We start from the raw sequence: 18,905 nt of genomic DNA on the forward strand, positions 1-18,905 counted from the left end.
GACGCTCTTGTGGACCCCACGTACAGCGACGGCACCAGCCCTCTGAACACAAGGCTGTGCCTGGCCGGAGACTCGTCACTGCACAACCAGTCGAACAACTCGGTCTTGATCTCAGGCACAGCCACTGACACGATGGGAATGCCCGGCATGTACTTAGCCACAAGCCTAGCCGTGCTGCCTCCCCTAGTGAGGACCAGAATGAGAGAGGCTTGGGCCGAGTTCGCGGTTCTGATCGCCGAGGAGGCGAGTGACTCGAGCGGGCTCATGGGTACCGGAGAATGCCGCATGATCCTCTTGAATACGTCTCCATAGTTGATGGTGCTTTCAACTTCAACACATATCTTTGCCATTGTACGGACAGCAAGCTCAGGGTATGCCCCTGTCACGGTTTCACCGCCGAGCATGATGCAGTCCGTGCCATCGAGGACCGCGTTGGTAACGTCCGTGGCTTCTGCCCTCGTGGGTCGGGGGAATTTGATCATGGACTCGAGCATCTGAGTTGCCGTGACCACAGGTTTGCCCTGGATGTTGCACTTGTAGATCATCACCTTCTGGGCTAAGAATATCTTCTCGATCGGGATTACCATACCGAGATCGCCTCACGCTGTCATAAACGCGTCTGAGTTCATCAAAGTTCGTCACACCTTCTTGGTTTTCAACCTATTGGATGTTACAGGAAGTAAAAGATGGTAAGAAATTTCTCGAGCTACCACTAGGCAGCAGAGGAATGGGAAAAGAGCTTGATGAAAATATTTGGAACTTACCTTTGACATGAGAAGGATATTTTTGGCATGTTTCCCGATTAGCTTTCAGACCTCAACAAGGTCAGAGCCTTTTCTGACAAAAGACAGAGCTATCATATCGATTTGATTGGGAACTCCCCCATCCAAGAATATCTTCCTTATCTTTCTCGGTTAGTGTCAGAAGATCGACCGCCACACCCGAGGGATTGACGTTTTTTCCTCTCACCAAGCATTGCAGAGTTCTCACATCAGCAACGGACCAAACCATTTTCTTTGTCACAAGAGAGGGCAGTTAAGGAGATGGTACCGTCAGCACAGAGTATGACCATGCCCGGCTTGACATCCTCTGCCAACTTCTTGTAACTCATGCAAATCATGTTCTCGTCACCCTTCAGGTCCTAGTCGGAAGATTTGGTGATTTCTTGGCCTTGCTTCAACTGGATACGTTTCCTTCCTGTAAGAAGCCAGTTCGAATTTCTGGACCCTGTAAATAAAGTAGAAATCTTTGTTAACATATGCAGTGATGAAAGGTAGAACACAACCTAAGGTTCCAACTGAAGGCATTTACAAGAAAATACTAACGGTATATGAGAAGGAAATCGACCAACTTTCCATTCGATTGTCACTGATTGTGTCATGTATGTTGATTTAATACAGTAAATTTGATTAGGTAAACATTGATAAGAATCAGATGTGAGAACATAGATCGAAGAAAACTGGAACTGTGTACAATGAACACGGATCCTAGTAAACAAGAACGAACCCAATTCCGGCTACATCTTCTCCTTCGCACCATTTGCAACTTCACTGGCTATATACAAAACCTGTCACACGTCCTCTAGAATAGATTCTATCTTCTTCCAAAAGGAGAGTTGTCTTGGTGAACACAGAGACTGACATTGAAACAGCACAACAATGCCTTTATCGGGTCAGAATTCGGACACCAAAACAAGTTCTGCATTATGTTTCAACAGGTGTCTGTAGCTTTGCCCATAAAGAGCGACCCTTTTCAACTCAAGTGTTCTAATGAAAGCTCTAAATGGTGACAACTCTAACACCACAAAACAGAGATGATATGTGGTGAAAGTGGATCTATAGATTATGGAGAACACAAATCAAGAATTTCAAGAGAGAAATTATAATCCTTGAATGCAAAATCACCAAGCGTCTCAGTAAACAGAACTCTGGAAGCATCCACCACTCATTTCGCAGAGAAAATTGCATAAGCAGACAAAATTGTTATCCTTACCAAAGACAAAGATTAAGAACAAAAGAGAAGAAACAGAGAAAGACCCAAGTTTCATCAGACGAAGAGAAACCGACGAGAAACGAAACAAAAACAAGAAAACCCTAGAAATTTCAGATCGGCGACAGATCAATAGCATAACAACAACTCCACTATAAAACAGAAGATACGGATAAGAAACGACAGAAATATAACCAAAATCAGAAGAAAAACCCATGCATATGGAGTGTTTACCTTGGTATCGACATGACGGCACAGAGGATCCCGGTGTTGGACATGGCCTGATGGAGATTATCGAGGGTCTTCTGGTGATAAGCGTGGGATCCATGAGAGAAATTGAATCGAGCGACGTTCATGCGGGCACGAAGAAGCTTCTCGATCATGGGAATGGATCTGGAAGCGGGACCGAGGGTGCGTGCAAACGATCTTCGTCTTGGGTCTCCGCTCCATCACAGCCACGCCTCCGTCCGTCATCGCAGCACCAGAGCCGATCACGGGCTCTACGGAGAGAGATCTGACTTGGAGAACAAGGCAAAAGAGAAGATCGAATCAGGAAAAAAAACACAAGACTTTTTTTTTTTCCATTTTCAAGCCGAAGGGGAGAAAAACGTCGCCCCGGTCAAGGAAGATCGGTTAGACCGGTTCAGTGCTCCCCCCGGTTTAGTTGGTTTATTTCCTATTTATGTACATACATACGAGCATAATTCACGTTGCGGAAAATGAAAGGAATCAAGGAGTTACTAAAGAGAGAAAGGAAAGGACTTTTAATAATGTAATGAAGAAGAAAACTTACCAAATGAAGAAAGTAGAGAGAAGGGAAGGACCCTTCCATTTCCATGCATGCCTCCGTTTCTTTTTTCTTTTTCTCACACTCAAAAATTAAAATTTTCTGATTTAATATAATATTGGTCCAAAAATTAATTAATTATTCCCATAGAAAAATAAAATCATAGGAAAAAAAAAACAAATGACTTCGTCTCTCTCTCCTTCTTCACGCCGCCTACCAAATATAAACCCCGCCACTCTCTCTCACTCTCTTTGCATTCTCAATTCCCTCTCTCTCTCTCTCTCTCTCTCTCTCTCTCTCTCTCTCATATTGTTGATTTTTATTTTCATTTTATGTTTTTTTCCCTCTTTCGGGTGATTGCATTTCTTTTTCTTCTCAGCTTGTGGGTGGTTTTTTTTTTAGCATTTTTCTCTCTTTGCGTGTGTGAGATTTTTCTCTTTTGATCACCGTAGCGATGGATATTATATTACAATGCCTCTGTAATGGCGGTTCTCCATCTCACCAGTATCGCTTTCTCGCTTCGTTCGTCTCTTTCCTTTTCATCTAGCTTCTTTGCGTAACCGCGTGATTTTCTCTTCAGTGGGTTTTCTCCAAGTTTGGAGATTTAATCGGAAAGATCGAGTTTTTTCCTCCGCGATTGTGAGTTTCTCTCTCTCTCTCTCTCTGTGATCATCGTATTTTTTCTGGGTTTCCCAAGTTCTACGTTCTAACGGACTGATCCCTTCTCAGATTGTATCTTCTCTTAGGCGATCCTGAGGGTATTTGTCCGATATTTGCTCAATTCTGGTGTCCCCTCTTGTCCGTACAGTGACGGAACCGGTGATGTTCGTTTGTCTTTGATCAATCTGGTTGTCATGAATTCTGCATCTTAAATCCAAATTTGATTTCTTTCGTTCCGTCCCTCGATTTGACGATTCATGTATCTTTTGCCAGTATGCTTCTTCCAAGTGACCAGAAAGTGATCTCAGGAAGGTCTCCATAAAACGTCTGCAGTTGTTTCGCATGTTTGATCACACATGCATGTCGAAATCTTGCTAAGAATTATCAGTATAGTCGAGTGATCCAGCTTGCTTATGACACTGGCTTGTGTTTGTTCTCAAGATTTTTCAATTGAAATGCGTACAGAAAAGTAATTCTAACTCTAAGTTTTCAATATGTTGAATGATCATCCCACCTACCTCTGTTTTGTATTTAGTTTAGATCCTTTGGACAGGCTTTGTGATGCTGGAGTTTTGTTTGTTTTCCAGATTTGTCTTGTATTCTACTCTCTCTCTCTCTCTCTAGAGTTTCTTTTTTGACGTTTTGTCTCTGCAAGTTGTTTTCAATGGTTGATAGTTACTTGCAGCTAAGTCGTTGCCAAGTGTTCTTGTTGCTAGCTTCCTGACTTCTGCCATTGAAACGCGTTTGTTGCAGAGGTCAAGGGCTTTCTGTGAAACTGAGGTTCTGGCATTAGGGTTTTCTCAGGTAGAAGAGCAGAAATGGAGGGAAGAAAAGTAGAATGTGATGAATTGGAGAAGCTTCTTGGAGAGATACCAAAAGTGACTTCTGTGAACAACAAGATGGTGCCTTTATGTGTGAGCTCCTTCAAAAACATAAATTCAGATGATGGAGGAATGCAAAGGATCAAATGTGATGAATATCCTATCAAGAAATCTCAGCTTGAAGAGGCAAATCTTCCTGATGAACAGGCCTTTACATCTGCCTTCGCTGATGCAGCCAAAAACTTTGGGAACCCGAGGGAAACAACTGTACCTACGGCGGAAAATTCTCGTCTGTTATTTTTTCCTTCTTACCCATTTGACAAGTTTGACACAAGAAAACACGACCCACAAGTTTTTTGGAGGCTGCAACCATTCGGGTACCTTCAGAACTACCCTTCCGGTGTTCATACTCTCCAAGGTGGTGTTCAGTTTTGTCGGACCATGCAGGTCCCGGGCTTGGAGTTCAATGTGTTGTCTGATCAGCCACAGTACTTGCCAGCCTCACAGCCTCATTCTCACCATCTACCACTGAATCAATCTCATATGAGTTGGAGAAGTATCGAAGAGGGGAAGCTTCAAAGGCTGAAACTCCCAGAAGAACCATATTTAAGGATGAACCCGCATTTTCACTGTCTTAATAATCTGAGGATGGATGCTTCTAGCAAGTTTATGGGTCCAAGACAGGAATATTTTGGCAGTTTAGATTCTCACCAAGCTGAACACACGACTGGAGAATTGTTTTGGGATGAAACTGGAGGTATGAAGGATTTGGATCCAATGAGAAGAACGGGTTATCCAGAAAAGATGATGATGAGATCACAAGTTGGATTGAACACGGGCAAAGCCATGAAGTATGGATTAAGAGATGAATCACGTAATAACGTCACGCATAATGAAAGACTTTGGTCGAACAATCAAGTTGATGACTCGCTTTCATGGGATTTCTTTAGCACGATGAACCTCAAAAACAGCAATCTAAGGATGCAGCATCAAAAGTACAACTCTCTCACAGAAGCAAGAGGAAAAATATATTCCATGGCAAAGGACCAACACGGTTGCCGCTTCCTACAGAGAAAGTTTTCAGAGAGAAACACTGAAGATATCGAGATGATCTTTCGTGAGATCTTCAACCATATCACTGAGCTTATGATAGACCCTTTCGGTAATTACTTGGTTCAAAAGCTACTTGAGGTTTGCAATGAGGATCAGAGATTCCAGATTGTTCATTCCGTAACTAGAAAACCAGGAGAGCTTGTTAAAGTTTCATGCGACATGCATGGGTATACCTTCTCTCTATGTGAATACATACCATCATGTGTGTGCTTACAGCATCTGAAATCGATGTTTCATGAGCAGGACTCGAGCCGTTCAGAAGATCATTGAAACGGTGAAGATGCCAGAGCAGATTGCTATGGTGGTTTCAGCCCTGAAGCCCGGTATAGTGACTCTGATCAAGAGTGTGAATGGTAACCATGTTGCTCAACGGTGCTTGCAATACTTGTTACCTCACAGTGGCAAGGTAAGATTCTACTGAATATACATTCTCATGGATTTATGCACGTTTTTTGCAGACCCTTTTGTGAAAGATTAATAGAAGCTAATTGCAGAATTGATTCATCATTCCCCTTTTTTCAGTTAATTTTCGAAGTTGCAATTACTCATTGTGTTGAGCTTGCGACTGACCGCCATGGCTGCTGTGTTCTTCAAAAGTGCATTGGCCAGTCAGAGGGTGAGCAGAGGCAACTTTTGGTCTCTGAAGTCACTTCGAATGCTCTTCTCCTCTCCCAAGATCCTTTCGGGTATTAGCTTCTCTCTCACACTCTTGTCTGTCTCCTATTCTCTCTCTCTCTCTCTCTCTCTCTCTTTCTCTCTCTCACCGGCAATAGCATTGTTCCGATTACATTGTATAATTATACGTGTAGGTTTCTAAGGTACATCGGACTTGTTTTAGGTTTTCATTGATGTGATACAACATTGGACTTGTTTTAGGTTTTCATTGATGTGAAATGTTGTATCGTTTGCAGGAACTACGTCCTCCAGTTTGTTTTCGAACTTCAGCTTCAGTGGGCGACCTTAGAAATTCTCGAGCAGTTAGAGGGCAACTACACAGACTTGTCCATGCAAAAGTGTAGCAGCAACGTGGTCGAGAAGTGCTTGAAACAAGCCGACGAGGAACACCGTTCTCGCATTATCAGAGAATTTGTAGATGATGGTCGGCTTGATCAAGTTATGCAAGATCCGTACGGAAACTATGTAATCCAAGCAGCCTTGAAACAATCAAAGGTATTTAACAAAACTCTTGCAGTCTTACTCCTCTGGGCAAAGAGCAAAATGAGTGAACAACGCTTCTTCAGCATGAGAAGTTATGGAATCTGGATTTCGGTGTAGAGGTCATTGTTCTTGGTAGATGCATACACTTGGTAGTCGTTTCATGAAATCTGCCTTTGGTTTAGGTTGTTTAAGCTGAAAGTTGAAATCTTTCTTGAGAGGTGGAATGATATGAAGCTAATGTACATGAACTTGCTGAGCAGGGAGCAGTCCATGCTATTCTGGTGGATGCCATCAAACCTCATATCCCATGCCTCCGTACCAACCCCTACGGGAAGAAGGTTCTCTCTGCAATTAGCTTGAAGAAATGATCCACAGGTACGACCCAATATCTTCGAACCCTCCTGCTGATTTCCAGGATTGATCAATTCTGACCACCCGGTACCTTTGATCTCTTGCCATTGCAGACGGTACCATCTTGCACTTTGGTAAGTATCCTGTAAATCTATGTAATAAAAAGCTTTTTACTGGGTTTGGTTTGAAGATTCAAAAAGAAGAATAAGAAGAAGAAGAAAGATGGTTTGCTGCATATGTGCAGAAATTTGAGGGAAAACTACAATCTCCTGTCATTTTCTTTTGGTTGTGTTGTTCGAGGTTGTCGGGCTCCATCTTCCTCCTCTTTCCTGGCAAGATCCAATTCTTTTTTTTTGTTTAACACGAGGATTCCGTGTTATGTTATGTAGAACATCAGATTCTATTGGAGATCAGTTAAAATCATAATCTAGATTACCCATCAGAACAGAAACAAAATCTGTTCATCAACATGGGTAACAGCTTCCGCAGAAACCCATTTCGAGAAAAAGGTATCTTTGTATTAAAAAACCCTTTTTGTGTGTGGGGGCAAAATCTTGATGGGAGAAGAGATGTTTACAAAGGTACAACAAGATCGGTGAAGAAAAGCTTCATCCGTTGGCCGAGGGGACAGGTCGGGGCTTGTCGGGAACAGCCTCCAGACCGATGTTCCCACGACCCTGGAGCTGGGAACAGCCCATGACGCAGGCGTAGCCGCAGTTCCCCGGCGTTGCGCCGCTTATTTTTGTACAGATGGGCATGCATTCCTCAATACACAACGGCAACGCCTTCTCTCCCTTCGGTGCGTCCTGTCCACGCGCCACCGTTGCAGCCGATGCCAGAACCGCCATTGTTATCGCGGCCAAGGTCAGGGTTCTGCTCCGGTGATTCATTCTTCTCTCTCTCTCTCTTTCTTGTCTCTGGTGTTTTTACAGATGATAAGCTTCAATGGGGAGAGAAAAAAGCTGGTTGCTTGGGTGAGAAGGAAAAGGGTTTGAAGAAATCAGCGCCATTGGGATGGATGGTCACGAGGCAGCCATGGTGGTTTGACTTTCTTTTTTCTTTTTTACTTTTTAAAAAAATACTATTTCTTTCTTCAAAAACCTGTATATATGTTATGAATGATGATGGCATGATGGACTACGACCATCATCCATAACAGGTCAACGTCTGGCCTTGAGCTCGTAGAAGGATTCCGCCATTACTGATCTTGATGAAGCCCATCATCAAGCTTGTTGAGGATTTCTGGGTTCTGATCCCAAAAGGAATTCAATCAGACGTTGAATGCTTGTCAATGGTTTATATAACCCATCAATTTTTAAAGATAAATTAAAGTTATAAATATTTGGGTTATATCAATTTTTTTACAACCACGGTTCGACCCCCCACTGGGCAATCACCTAATACCAAAAAAGGGGATCTCCCCCAGCTCTGTTGGTTTGAGAGCTCACTTTCTGAACAAGAGGTCGTGGGTTCAACACCCAGGGTATGGAGATTTTCCCTCCGGCCACCTTCGGGTGTTTCACATCCCACACGTGTGGTGCCGGTTGTACGTGTGGGTCGGGATTAGTCTGGGCCCTTTGGACCTAGGATTACCCGGTTATCAAAAAAAAAAAAAAAAAAAAATTTTTTACCAGGGAAAAAACATATTTCCAGCTTTAAATCAGTATGACGATGATTGTAATTAGGATAATTGCTGACGTGGGCATTCACACATGCATGCATTATATAAACTTAAGTTCAATATTATATGATTAGAGAAAAAGAAAAAAGGTGATTAACGAGGATGATGGCGTAATTAGTTATAAATTGAGGGAAAAAAACATACAGCTACAAATGGGCCATCTTTAGTTTTGACAAATGTTATATAATTTATATTACTTTATATATTGTTAATGATAATGTCACTAACCGGCCTATAATATTGGTCTAATAGACTATAACGCATCACTTTTTTAAAAGAGAAAAAGGAAAATCTTTTTTTTTTAATATATCACCTTTATTTATTTAATATTATTTCGCCACAAAGAAGAATATATGCTGAAACTCCGTACATCATCGTTGTAATATCTTTAGATAATATATTATTCGAATCGGGATTAGTCTGGGCCCTTTGGACCTAGGATTACCCGGTTATCAAAAAAAAAAAAAAAAAAAAATTTTTTACCAGGGAAAAAACATATTTCCAGCTTTAAATCAGTATGACGATGATTGTAATTAGGATAATTGCTGACGTGGGCATTCACACATGCATGCATTATATAAACTTAAGTTCAATATTATATGATTAGAGAAAAAGAAAAAAGGTGATTAACGAGGATGATGGCGTAATTAGTTATAAATTGAGGGAAAAAAACATACAGCTACAAATGGGCCATCTTTAGTTTTGACAAATGTTATATAATTTATATTACTTTATATATTGTTAATGATAATGTCACTAACCGGCCTATAATATTGGTCTAATAGACTATAACGCATCACTTTTTTAAAAGAGAAAAAGGAAAATCTTTTTTTTTTAATATATCACCTTTATTTATTTAATATTATTTCGCCACAAAGAAGAATATATGCTGAAACTCCGTACATCATCGTTGTAATATCTTTAGATAATATATTATTCGAAACTCCTAATATACGACCATGGACGGTAATTATGGCATGTGAAGTGAGACCCATTTTCACAAATTAATTAGAGATGTTATTTGTATTATTTTTAAAATAATATTAGAATACAAGACCGCATTCATTTTGGAGACGCGTACAAAATTTTTAACGGTTTATAATTTAAAGTTTGGATCTTTTTTGTTTTATTCTGACAAAAAAAAAGAGTTTGAAATTAATGGAGGCACAAAAGCTGAGAGGGAGAAAGTGACGAGAAAAAAGGGTGAGAGAGAGAAAGTTGAGCCTTTTCATCATCAATGAGAGACCCACTCCCATGAAGTTGCGGCAGCAGCAGCACTACTGGTGGTAAAAGGTGGCACCTTTCTTAAACTGCACATCAAGGGTGCGTAGGGCAAGCGAAGCCGGCAAAAAGCTGTCTTATTCTCTTGGTTTTTGGCGGAGGATGGCGGCGGCGCTTTGTAGCAAGGGAATGGTCTCGAAGGGTTTTCTGGTTTGGTTCTGCTTATGGGGACTGCTCTCGCTAACATGCGCGGCGAGGTTCGGTGTTTCAAGGCAGAATTTTGAGGTGCAGAAGCATTTGAAGCGCTTGAACAAACCAGCCGTTAAAAGCATTCAGGTTTGGATTTTCCTTTCTTCTTTGTTTTTTACTACATTTTCAAATTTTGTTCCTTTTTGGGTTTGTTTGGTTGCTGGGAAAGTGCGGGAAAGTTTTTTTCTTTCATTGTAGAAAAGTTTTAACCTTTGGTGGAGCGCTACCTAGAGCTTATGGGTGTTAAAATTTCCGATGGGTTCTAAAGTTATCAGCCGTTAAAACTCTCATACCATATATGAGAACCCTAAATGCAGATTTTAGTATTCTTCTGAATGTTTTCCCCTTCTCTTCTAGTTTCCAGGAAAATTCATTCGTGCAGATATTGTTTGATAGTTTGGTAAGAAACTGCAGAAAGTTGAGAACTTATTGTTAGTTTTGGTTGGGTGAAATCTCCTCTTCTTCCCTTGTTATTTTGGATTTATTATCTGTCATCATGTAAATTTCAATCGGACACAGCAAAGAGCTTTACTCATGAAACTTAAACTTAGGAATTGTTCTTGATATTTCAACAGAGCCCAGAAGGGGACGTGATAGACTGTGTTCACATATCCAAGCAACCAGCTTTTGATCATCCCTTCCTCAAGGATTACAAGATTCAGGTTTTGTATCACTTTTCCTCTTCGCATTCCCATCTTGATATTTAATTGCATTTTCCTTGGTAACTTGTCTGCCTTGTCGAATGTTGTTCTTGTTTTCAACAGATGACGCCGAGTTATCACCCCGAACGGATGTTTGACAAGGAAAAAGTGTCTGAAAAAACGAGTGAGAGAACAAATTCTATCACCCAGTTGTGGCACCAAAATGGGAAGTGTCCTGAAGGAACAGTACCTGTTAGGAGGACCAAGAAAGAGGATGTCCTGAGGGCGAGTTCCGTGAAACGATATGGCAGGAAGAAACATCGTTCTGTCCCTCAACCTCGTTCTGCTGACCCTGATCTTGTCAACCAAAGCGGTCACCACGTAGATCACTTCTCTCACTTGTCCAAATATGTCTAGCAGGGCTTTATCTTGGTGGTCTACTTCATTGAATCAGTTCTTAACCTATGTGAGCTGGACCATTTCGTTGATTCTTGTTCCAAAATTTCCCTGTTTTTCTTGTACTCTGGTCTGGCTCTTGCGGGCAACTAGCATGCAATAGCATATGTCGAAGGAGGCAAGTTTTATGGAGCAAAGGCGACCGGAAACGTGTGGGAACCCAAAGTACAAAGCCCTAATGAATTCAGCTTGTCTCAGCTATGGATTCTTGGCAGTGCTTTTGGTCAAGATCTCAACAGCATTGAAGCCGGTTGGCAGGTAAAACTCGAGTGTTATAGCATTGAATTCCGTTACCTGTCTTGATAAGTTAAACTATTTGATGAACACAAAACATATTACGGGATATCTTGCATGAATTCATTAGGGCTTCATAAACATGGGTAGGATCAGATGACGAGAAACCTGGAGGGAGCTTCATAAACACCTCCTCAGTTAAATCCCCGTGAAGAAAAGCGTTGTGAACATCCATTTGGTGTACCGGCCAGTGACGGGCTGCAGCAATAGCAAGATAGGTTCGGACCGTGACCATCTTAGCTACCGGCGCAAATGTTTCATCATAATCAATACCTTCCGTCTGTCGATTGCCCATAATAACCAGTCGAGCTTTGTAACGTTCCACAGTACCGTCGGAGCGATATTTGATTCGAAATATCCATTTTGACCCAATCGCACGCTTGTTAGGCGGCAAAGTTTCCAATGTCCATGTTCCATTCGATTGTAAAGCCTTGATTTCCTCTGTCATGGCAAGACGCCATCGTTCGTCTTGGACAGCCTCCTTGTAAGTTCTCGGTTCATGATGTGTTGTGACAGCAGCAAGGAACTTTCGGTATGGCTGAGAGAGATGATCATAAGAGAGGAAATCAGCAATAGGAAAGTTTGTCGATGGGAGAGGAGTTGTACCCGGATGAGGCGGAGCTGGTGCTGAGTGAGCAAAATTTGTGACAAAATCCCGGAGTCGAACATTTTGGAATTTTTGTCGCTGACCTTTTCCCATATCTGCTGGTGGAGAGACTAACTCAGGACTGGGAACAGAGGAGGCAACACCATCACTAGCAACAGGATTGCTGAGAACGTGGGCGGGGCTAGTTGCTTCACCGGAAAAAGGATCCACGACATCACCGGCAACTATAGAACCCCCCCTAGCCGATGAGGTATCCGATGGAGAGATGTGATCAGAAACCACTGGCGCCAATGGTGCCGGTGTGACAGTCGCTGTCGGAGCAGAGTTGAAAGTCCGAAAAATCTCCTGTTCATTGTCATCAACCCATGGATTATCCAGAGGTGGCATAGGCGAATTCTTCGACTGTTCCAAAACAGAATTTCTGTAGGGGAATTCATCTTCAATAAAAATCACGTCACGAGATACTATAAATCGTCGGGTGTCGAGGTTGAAAACCCGCCACCCTTTTTGTCCTAAAGGATAACCGAGAAATATGGAGCGAGAACTTCGAGCGGCAAATTTGTCTCCTCCCCTATTCTGGTTATGAACATAACAGAGGCAGCCGAAAATTCGTAGATGCTCGTATTTCGGTACCTGGCCGTGAATTAGCTCGTATGGGGTTTTTCCATCGAGAAGGAAAGATGGTGTGCGGTTAATCAAGTAGGCGGCTGTGAGAACGCTCTCACCCCAGAAGTCGACGGGAAGTTTGGCCTGGAAAAGTAGAGCACGAGCCACGTTAAGAATATGACGGTGCTTGCGCTCAACTCGTCCATTTTGCTGGGGAGTTCCAACACAAGACGTTTCATGTAGAATCCCCTTTTCCGAGTAGTAATCACGTAGACTAACAAATTCTGCTCCATTATCCGAACGAATTGTTTTAACAATGGCTCCGAATTGCCTTTCAACCATTGTAACAAAGTTTCGTAGATGATGTTGAGCTTCATTTTTACTGGTTAACAAAAATATCCAAGTCCCTCTGGAAAAATCATCTACGATTGTCAAGAAGTATTTCGCTCCGGATAGAGACGGTTGTCGATACGGACCCCATATATCACAGTGGATCAAATCGAAAATGGTCGATGCTTTGTTAATACTCAAGGGAAAGGACTCGCGAGTCTGTTTCGCGCGGAAGCAAACATCGCAAGCTTTATTCGCAGAACAATTGCCAGAGGAAACAACAAAATCAGAAATTTTTGCCAAAACTTTAGACGACGGATGACCAAGACGTTTGTGCCACAGATCGAACGACTGCGAGGTCGTAACCCGAGTTGCTGCCACTGCCTTGGATCCCCGGAAATAGTACAGCCCAGCAACTTGTTCACCCGCTCCAATCATCATCTTGGAAATGCGGTCCTGGATAACACAGAAATTGTGAGCAAACGTCACGAAACAACCAGAAGCTGCCGACAACTGAGAGACTGAAATCAGATTGCAATGCAGTCCCGGTACATAGAAGACATCAGATAGACGAAGAGATCCCGTGAGCAAAACAGATCCCGAAAAAGCCGAGAGAACCTGTCGGCCATCCGGTAGTGTAACGGAGCAGGGAGACATCGGATTAACAGCAGTTAAGGCCGACAGATTTCCCGTCATGTGCTGAGAGCATCCTGTATCAATAATCCAAGAGGTGATCGAGATCTTACCAGATAATATTTCAGTTGCAGCGCCTGTCTGAGCATTAAGCATCGCCATCAAGGAATGCCACTGCTCCTGTGTGATTCCAGTAGTAATATTCTTATCAGCTTCTGATACAGGATTGACGATCGGAATATTATGAACTTGAGCAGCATTGGCGTGAGCAACATTGGGTCGAGCTCCAGTACCCCTGCCACGACCTGGATTGTTCGGAAATGCAGCATTCCCACGACCACGACCAGCTCCTTGTCTATTCCGCGGCCTATCCCCCCACCATTCCGGAAATCCGATTAATTGGAAACATCCATCAGCCAAGTGACCAGCACGTCCACAGTTTGTGCAGATCATCGATTTGTCAGCAGGAGTTGGGCGAGATTTCTGTCCAGCAATGACAGAAAATGCTGCAATGTCAGGTCGGTCATCATTCGAGTAAGAATTCTGTTTGGAATCTTCCTCCTGAGTGACCAAATTATAGGCCTCTTCTAGGCTCGGGAGTGGCTGTCGCGACAGCAAACTTGATTTCACCGTGCCATATCGAGTTTCATCAAGACCCAGGAGAAATTCGAACAAGCGATCCTCTGTACGCTCTGCTTCTAGCTTCTCCGCAATGTCGCAGCTGCACTTTCCGCAAGTACAGGTTTTTAGAGTCCGGAAATTGGCTAGATCATCCCACAATTTCGTCAATTTCCCGAAATATGCTTCCACCGTCATTCCAAGTTGTCGACAATTCGCAAGATCACTCCGGATCTTGAGAAGACGAGGAGCATTAGTTTTTCCGAATCTTCGTTTCAAGTAATCCCACAAATCGCTGGCATACTCTCGGTGGACGACATCCGATCGCAAATGGGGTTCGAGAGTATTCTTAATCCAAGATACAATAAGCGCGTTATTTGTATCCCAATCTTCGAAGTCTTCGGAAGCAGCCGGTGGTTTTGCGATGGAGCCATCGACGAAACCAAACTTCTTGCGAGATTTGAGAGCTTGGCGAACATTGATGGACCATTCATCAAAATTCTCTCCACGCAGCAACGGTTGTGACAAAACAAGGCCGGGATTGTCACTTGGAGTTAAATCATACGGTGATATGGTGCGTCGCTGAACCATAACAGAGTCGGGAGTCGGTGTCGATCGAGGTATCGCCGCCTGGGGAACAACAGGCGGAGTCGAGGTCGGGGTTCGGTCGGTATGCGTGTCAGAAGACATGGTGTCGAGGAATCAAATCGGAGAAAAATAGGGTAGAGGCTCTGATACCATAACACGTATCAGACCGAGAAAGAACCGAGAATCAACTTGCGTTCTCATTCACGTATGCAACAGTATATATACATGAGGAAATCAGACATTGAAACCTAGATACGGAATTGGAAAATAGCAAACACAATCTGTACAATATCTGGCAGTTACCATATCGTTGTGATCCCGCATATTCATGCAAGATATCCCGTAATAAAACAAGCCAGCCCAGATTTGTATGCTGATAACCACGCGAGGCTTTTCACGTACTGGACGGTAAGTTTGTTGAACTATTTCTGCAATTTTCTTCAGTTTCTCATTTCTAGTCTATGTTTTGTTAAATCAGGTTAAAAGGGCTTAAGGAATTTCTTTTGCTTGAACATATTAACAGAGCGATGCATATCAAGCTACTGGCTGCTACAATCTCCTTTGCTCGGAATTTATACAAATCAACAGTGAAATAGCCATGGGAGCCAAGCCAACATTTCTCCGGTATCTGGCCTTCGTAGCCCTCAGTATGATATTAGTATACTCATCTGGAAGGTAAAACGATCTCCATCTTTGAACACTTCACCATTATCTTGCCACATAAAAACAACGTTTCTTTTTCAGGGACAGTCTTGATAAGTTGAGCTTTTTCCTCTGAGACATCTCTTCCTGATCATACGCCAATTTGTCATCTTTCTACCATATTTCACAGTTTACACACTCACCCACCCACAAAGCTTAAAACTGTTACCGAGAAAATGGATTCCCTTTTAAATTTTTTGACGGGATGATGCTCTGTAAACACGAGTAATGCATTGAAACCCTTTACTTGTAGGATCCGAAAGAAGGGCACTGGTGGATGCAATTCGGGGATGGCTATGTTTTAGGTTACTGGCCGTCTTTTCTCTTCTCGTACTTAGCAGAGAATGCATCCACTATCGAGTGGGGAGGAGAAGTGGTGAATACAGAAGCAGACGGCCACCACACTTCCACAGAGATGGGAAGTGGTCGGTTCCTGGTGAAGGCTTTGCCAAAGCGAGCTACTTCAGGAACATTCAAGTGGTTGGCCATTCCAGTACTCTAAAAGCGCCTAAAGGGCTCAATGCCTTCACTGAGGAATCCAACTGGATGATGTTCAGATAGGTAAGAACGATGACTGGGGCCATTACTTTTACTATGGAGGACCAGGTAGAAACCCTAATTGCCCGTGAAAAACACCATGGACGAAGATAAGAAACAGAAGAAATAAATATTTCTTTTTTTTTTTTCGGGTTTTCTTCATCAATGTGAAATATCTTCTTTTGTAGATGTTATTGTTCTTGGGTCTCTAGGTTTCTGGCCGGTAGGTTAGCATAATGTGATTCAACTGAATGGAAAGTTTTGGTTATCTTGGTTCTTGACTTGCAAGCAAAGTTCTTGTTGAGTGTTAGCAAAGTTATGTATTTTGGTTTGTTTAACCTGTTTTTTGGTTTTACCTCTAATCTTATCTTACGGCTCGGCATTTCGGTTCGGTCAGAACCGAACCGTTAAAACGGTATTTTTTCCGACCTGAAACTGTTGTTATTTTCCGAACGGTACCATTTTTAGAGAACCGAATTTTTCCAGAACCGAACCGAATCAAACCAAACTTTAAAAATCCCGAAAAATCGAATATTTTTAAAGAAAATCTATCATTTTTATAATAAAACCCGGAACCAAACCGAACCGAACCGAATACAATAAAAAACCCGATTGGTATTTATTTTTGTAAAACCGAAAGAACCGAACCGATCCATTCCGTCCTGAAACCGAACTGTTTTCCGAAACGTCCACCCCCTATCTTATCTTATCAGGATGATCAAAACATTTGGTGTCAATCGGAGTCTTTCATACGGCCCGTTTCTATTTTTAACCATTTGCACAAAAAAAGTATAATTCATTTCTATTTAACGTATATTTAGAAGACTCACTCGGATATTATTATTTTTTTTATTTCTATCTATTTTTTCATTATTGATCGTAATCGATCTGTTTATTATATTAGATGCGTGCACATTTTTTTTAATACAATAATAAGGTTTAAAGTGAGCAAAATGAAATTCTTACGAGATCTTGATGGGCTGGGCTGAATTTCGGTTTCTATGGGCTTTATAAGCCCATAACTTAGGCTTCGTTTACAAGAATCAATCATCCAGCTCAGTAAAACGGCATCGTTTTCGGGAGAGACGTATAAACCCTGTAGATCAAAAACCATCAACTGTACCACCGAGAAAAAACACAGTTTCCGTACGAGAGAGAAGAGAATGATACTGCAACAGAGCAAGAGAATCTCTCGATCTCTCTTCTTCTTCTTCCTCGATTCGACTTCTCGGAGAACCTTGACGACTACTTCACGTTATTGTTTGAACCGTTCAGTGTTGTCACCGCTTCGTTATGGGATTGGGATCGCCAGCGACGGCGAATCTCGCCGGCAATCGTATCTGCTCGACTCCCTGTGGTCGACCGTCCAACGGCGCGGCGTTAAAGTTAACGCGATACAGGTATTCGTGTAATCTGAGCCTCAGGAAATCGAATTCTTATTGGAGACTTAATGATGTGATCAGTATCGTTGAGCTCGTTGTGTTGTACTATCTGCAAATGCGAATTAGAGAAAATTTTGAACAGTCTCCCTCGCGTCGAATCCGAAATTTCAATCTGTGGGCTTTCCTCTAGATGTTGAATTTTGATAAATTGGCTCAATTTGAGTTTTGGTTGAGTTGTTGTTCGCGTTCGGTATGGTTGTACTGTTATGGTATTTCGGTTGAACCGTAGTATGGTCTATTGTTGGCGTTCTTATGCATTTGTCTCGGAATTTTTCAGCTAAGGGCAGGGAATGTAATTGAAAGATCAGGTTGGTGCTGAGATTCTATTCGTTGAACAAAATTCGGAAACCCCTTTCCCTTGGTTGATGTAAGCTAACAAGATTCATATTTTGATATCAAATCTGGACCATACTACTACTTCAGGGCGTACTTTCAGGGTAAGTATTTTTGGGTCTCTTCTTCAGTGTGTTTTTCAGCGCTAGATGTAGAGAAACATAGAAATTTGAGAGATCCTTTCTTCACTTTTATAACTATCTGCTTAGGTTGTCGGAGCAGAACACAAGCAACAAGGTAGAGGAGGAGCCTCCATTCAGGTGTGCACATTTGAAACTGTTCTTCCGTCCTAAACTTTGTTTTTACTTTGAAATTACTCCAAGGCTTTTTGCAAACAGTTGCGTAATGAATGTTTTGGAGACTTAGGAACTCCTTGTTTAGAAATTCAATTGTTATTATTTTTTCCCGAGGGAGGTCCTGCCCAGATCATGGTCTACATGATCAGAGATGAGGCCCAACAAACTAGAATTCTGGAACCAGAGACCTCTAAAATCTTCAAACGTTAAGAAATGGTTCCTTGGATCCGATTAATACAAACAATTGGATTGGATTTGGATTGAAACTTTCTTTGCCTTAACCTCTGCCACTTGGCAATCAACAGTCTGTTGTTTTGATCTAATTTCCTCATCTTTCTTTCTTCTGCAAAGTTACCCTGTTTCGGAGCTTCAACATTTGCACCTTCTTTTTTCTCTGAGGAAACAGGTAGAGCTTCGGGATGTTGACAATGGAAGCAAAGTTAACTTACGGTTTGGATCTGAGGAGTCTGTTGAGAGTAAGTTGATTTATTTCGTTGCACTCTTGCATTATTCCGTGTATGAACATTTCCCTTTAGAAGAACATAAACTGGATGATAGCTGGAATTTATTCTTTATCAGAAAAGTTCTTTTTCCTTGTTATTTATTATTCAATCCGATTCCAACTAGTTTCTACTTGGTTATTACTAAAATTTTTGGTCCTATAACTTTGCTTACATTTATTGCAGAAGTGTTTGTCCAGGAGAAATCTTTCACATGTCTATATACAGAAGGAAATACCGTGTTCCTTATCGAGTGAGTACATTTTGTGTAGTCTCTTTCCCGTCGACAGTT

At 42.1% G+C, this 18,905-nt stretch overlaps 2 protein-coding genes and 2 pseudogenes across 5 annotated transcripts in view; 3 read left to right on the plus strand and 1 right to left on the minus strand.

Moving 5' to 3' along the window:
• The window catches only part of LOC104817733, a 3,278-nt pseudogene extending 707 nt beyond the window's left edge, over positions 1-2,571 (minus strand).
• A 576-nt stretch (positions 2,572-3,147) lies between these two features.
• On the plus strand, positions 3,148-7,536 carry LOC104817734 (pumilio homolog 12-like). Of its 4 annotated transcripts, none has more exons than XR_772557.1 (9): positions 3,148-3,415; positions 3,506-3,595; positions 4,190-5,537; positions 5,614-5,776; positions 5,893-6,056; positions 6,282-6,540; positions 6,789-6,903; positions 6,993-7,388; positions 7,461-7,536. XR_772557.1 is itself a non-coding variant. In XM_010547012.2 (9 exons), exons 3-7 carry the CDS (start codon positions 4,255-4,257, stop codon positions 6,894-6,896), a joined length of 1,977 nt encoding a protein of 658 aa, XP_010545314.1. In that variant the 5' UTR covers positions 3,148-3,415; positions 3,506-3,595; positions 4,190-4,254; the 3' UTR covers positions 6,897-6,903; positions 6,993-7,013; positions 7,269-7,483. The 4 variants fall into 4 exon arrangements, 3 of the variants coding, with proteins under 3 accessions (XP_010545314.1, XP_010545313.1, XP_010545311.1); XM_010547012.2 differs by having other exon boundaries at positions 6,993-7,013; positions 7,269-7,483; XM_010547011.2 differs by having other exon boundaries at positions 3,506-3,600; positions 6,993-7,483.
• Positions 7,537-9,733: 2,197 nt separating this feature from the next.
• Positions 9,734-16,229, plus strand: LOC104817735 (annotated as a pseudogene).
• A 924-nt stretch (positions 16,230-17,153) lies between these two features.
• LOC104817736 (elongation factor P) overlaps positions 17,154-18,905 on the plus strand; it is a 3,355-nt gene continuing 1,603 nt past the window's right edge. Inside the window, exons 1-6 of the mRNA XM_010547013.1 lie at positions 17,154-17,442; positions 17,762-17,792; positions 17,908-17,921; positions 18,027-18,077; positions 18,520-18,589; positions 18,800-18,866. Of these exons, the coding sequence (XP_010545315.1) occupies positions 17,206-17,442; positions 17,762-17,792; positions 17,908-17,921; positions 18,027-18,077; positions 18,520-18,589; positions 18,800-18,866 (470 nt within the window). The 5' untranslated portion in view covers positions 17,154-17,205. The remainder of the gene's footprint in view (positions 17,443-17,761; positions 17,793-17,907; positions 17,922-18,026; positions 18,078-18,519; positions 18,590-18,799; positions 18,867-18,905) is intronic.

Source organism: Tarenaya hassleriana, unplaced genomic scaffold, assembly GCF_000463585.1.
Source record: "Tarenaya hassleriana unplaced genomic scaffold, ASM46358v1 Cleome28, whole genome shotgun sequence".
NCBI lineage: Eukaryota > Viridiplantae > Streptophyta > Magnoliopsida > Brassicales > Cleomaceae > Tarenaya > Tarenaya hassleriana.

What these genes read in the sequence shown, in the direction of transcription:
- LOC104817734 (XM_010547011.2), top strand. Translation starts at nt 4,255, where the DNA reads ATGGAGGGAAGAAAAGTAGAATGTGATGAATTGGAGAAGCTTCTTGGA. An exon ending in TGTTACCTCACAGTGGCAAG is followed by an intron (nt 5,777 to 5,892) that starts GTAAGATTCTAC and finishes CCCTTTTTTCAG; the next exon opens with TTAATTTTCGAAGTTGCAAT. An exon ending in CTCTCCCAAGATCCTTTCGG is followed by an intron (nt 6,057 to 6,281) that starts GTATTAGCTTCT and finishes TATCGTTTGCAG; the next exon opens with GAACTACGTCCTCCAGTTTG.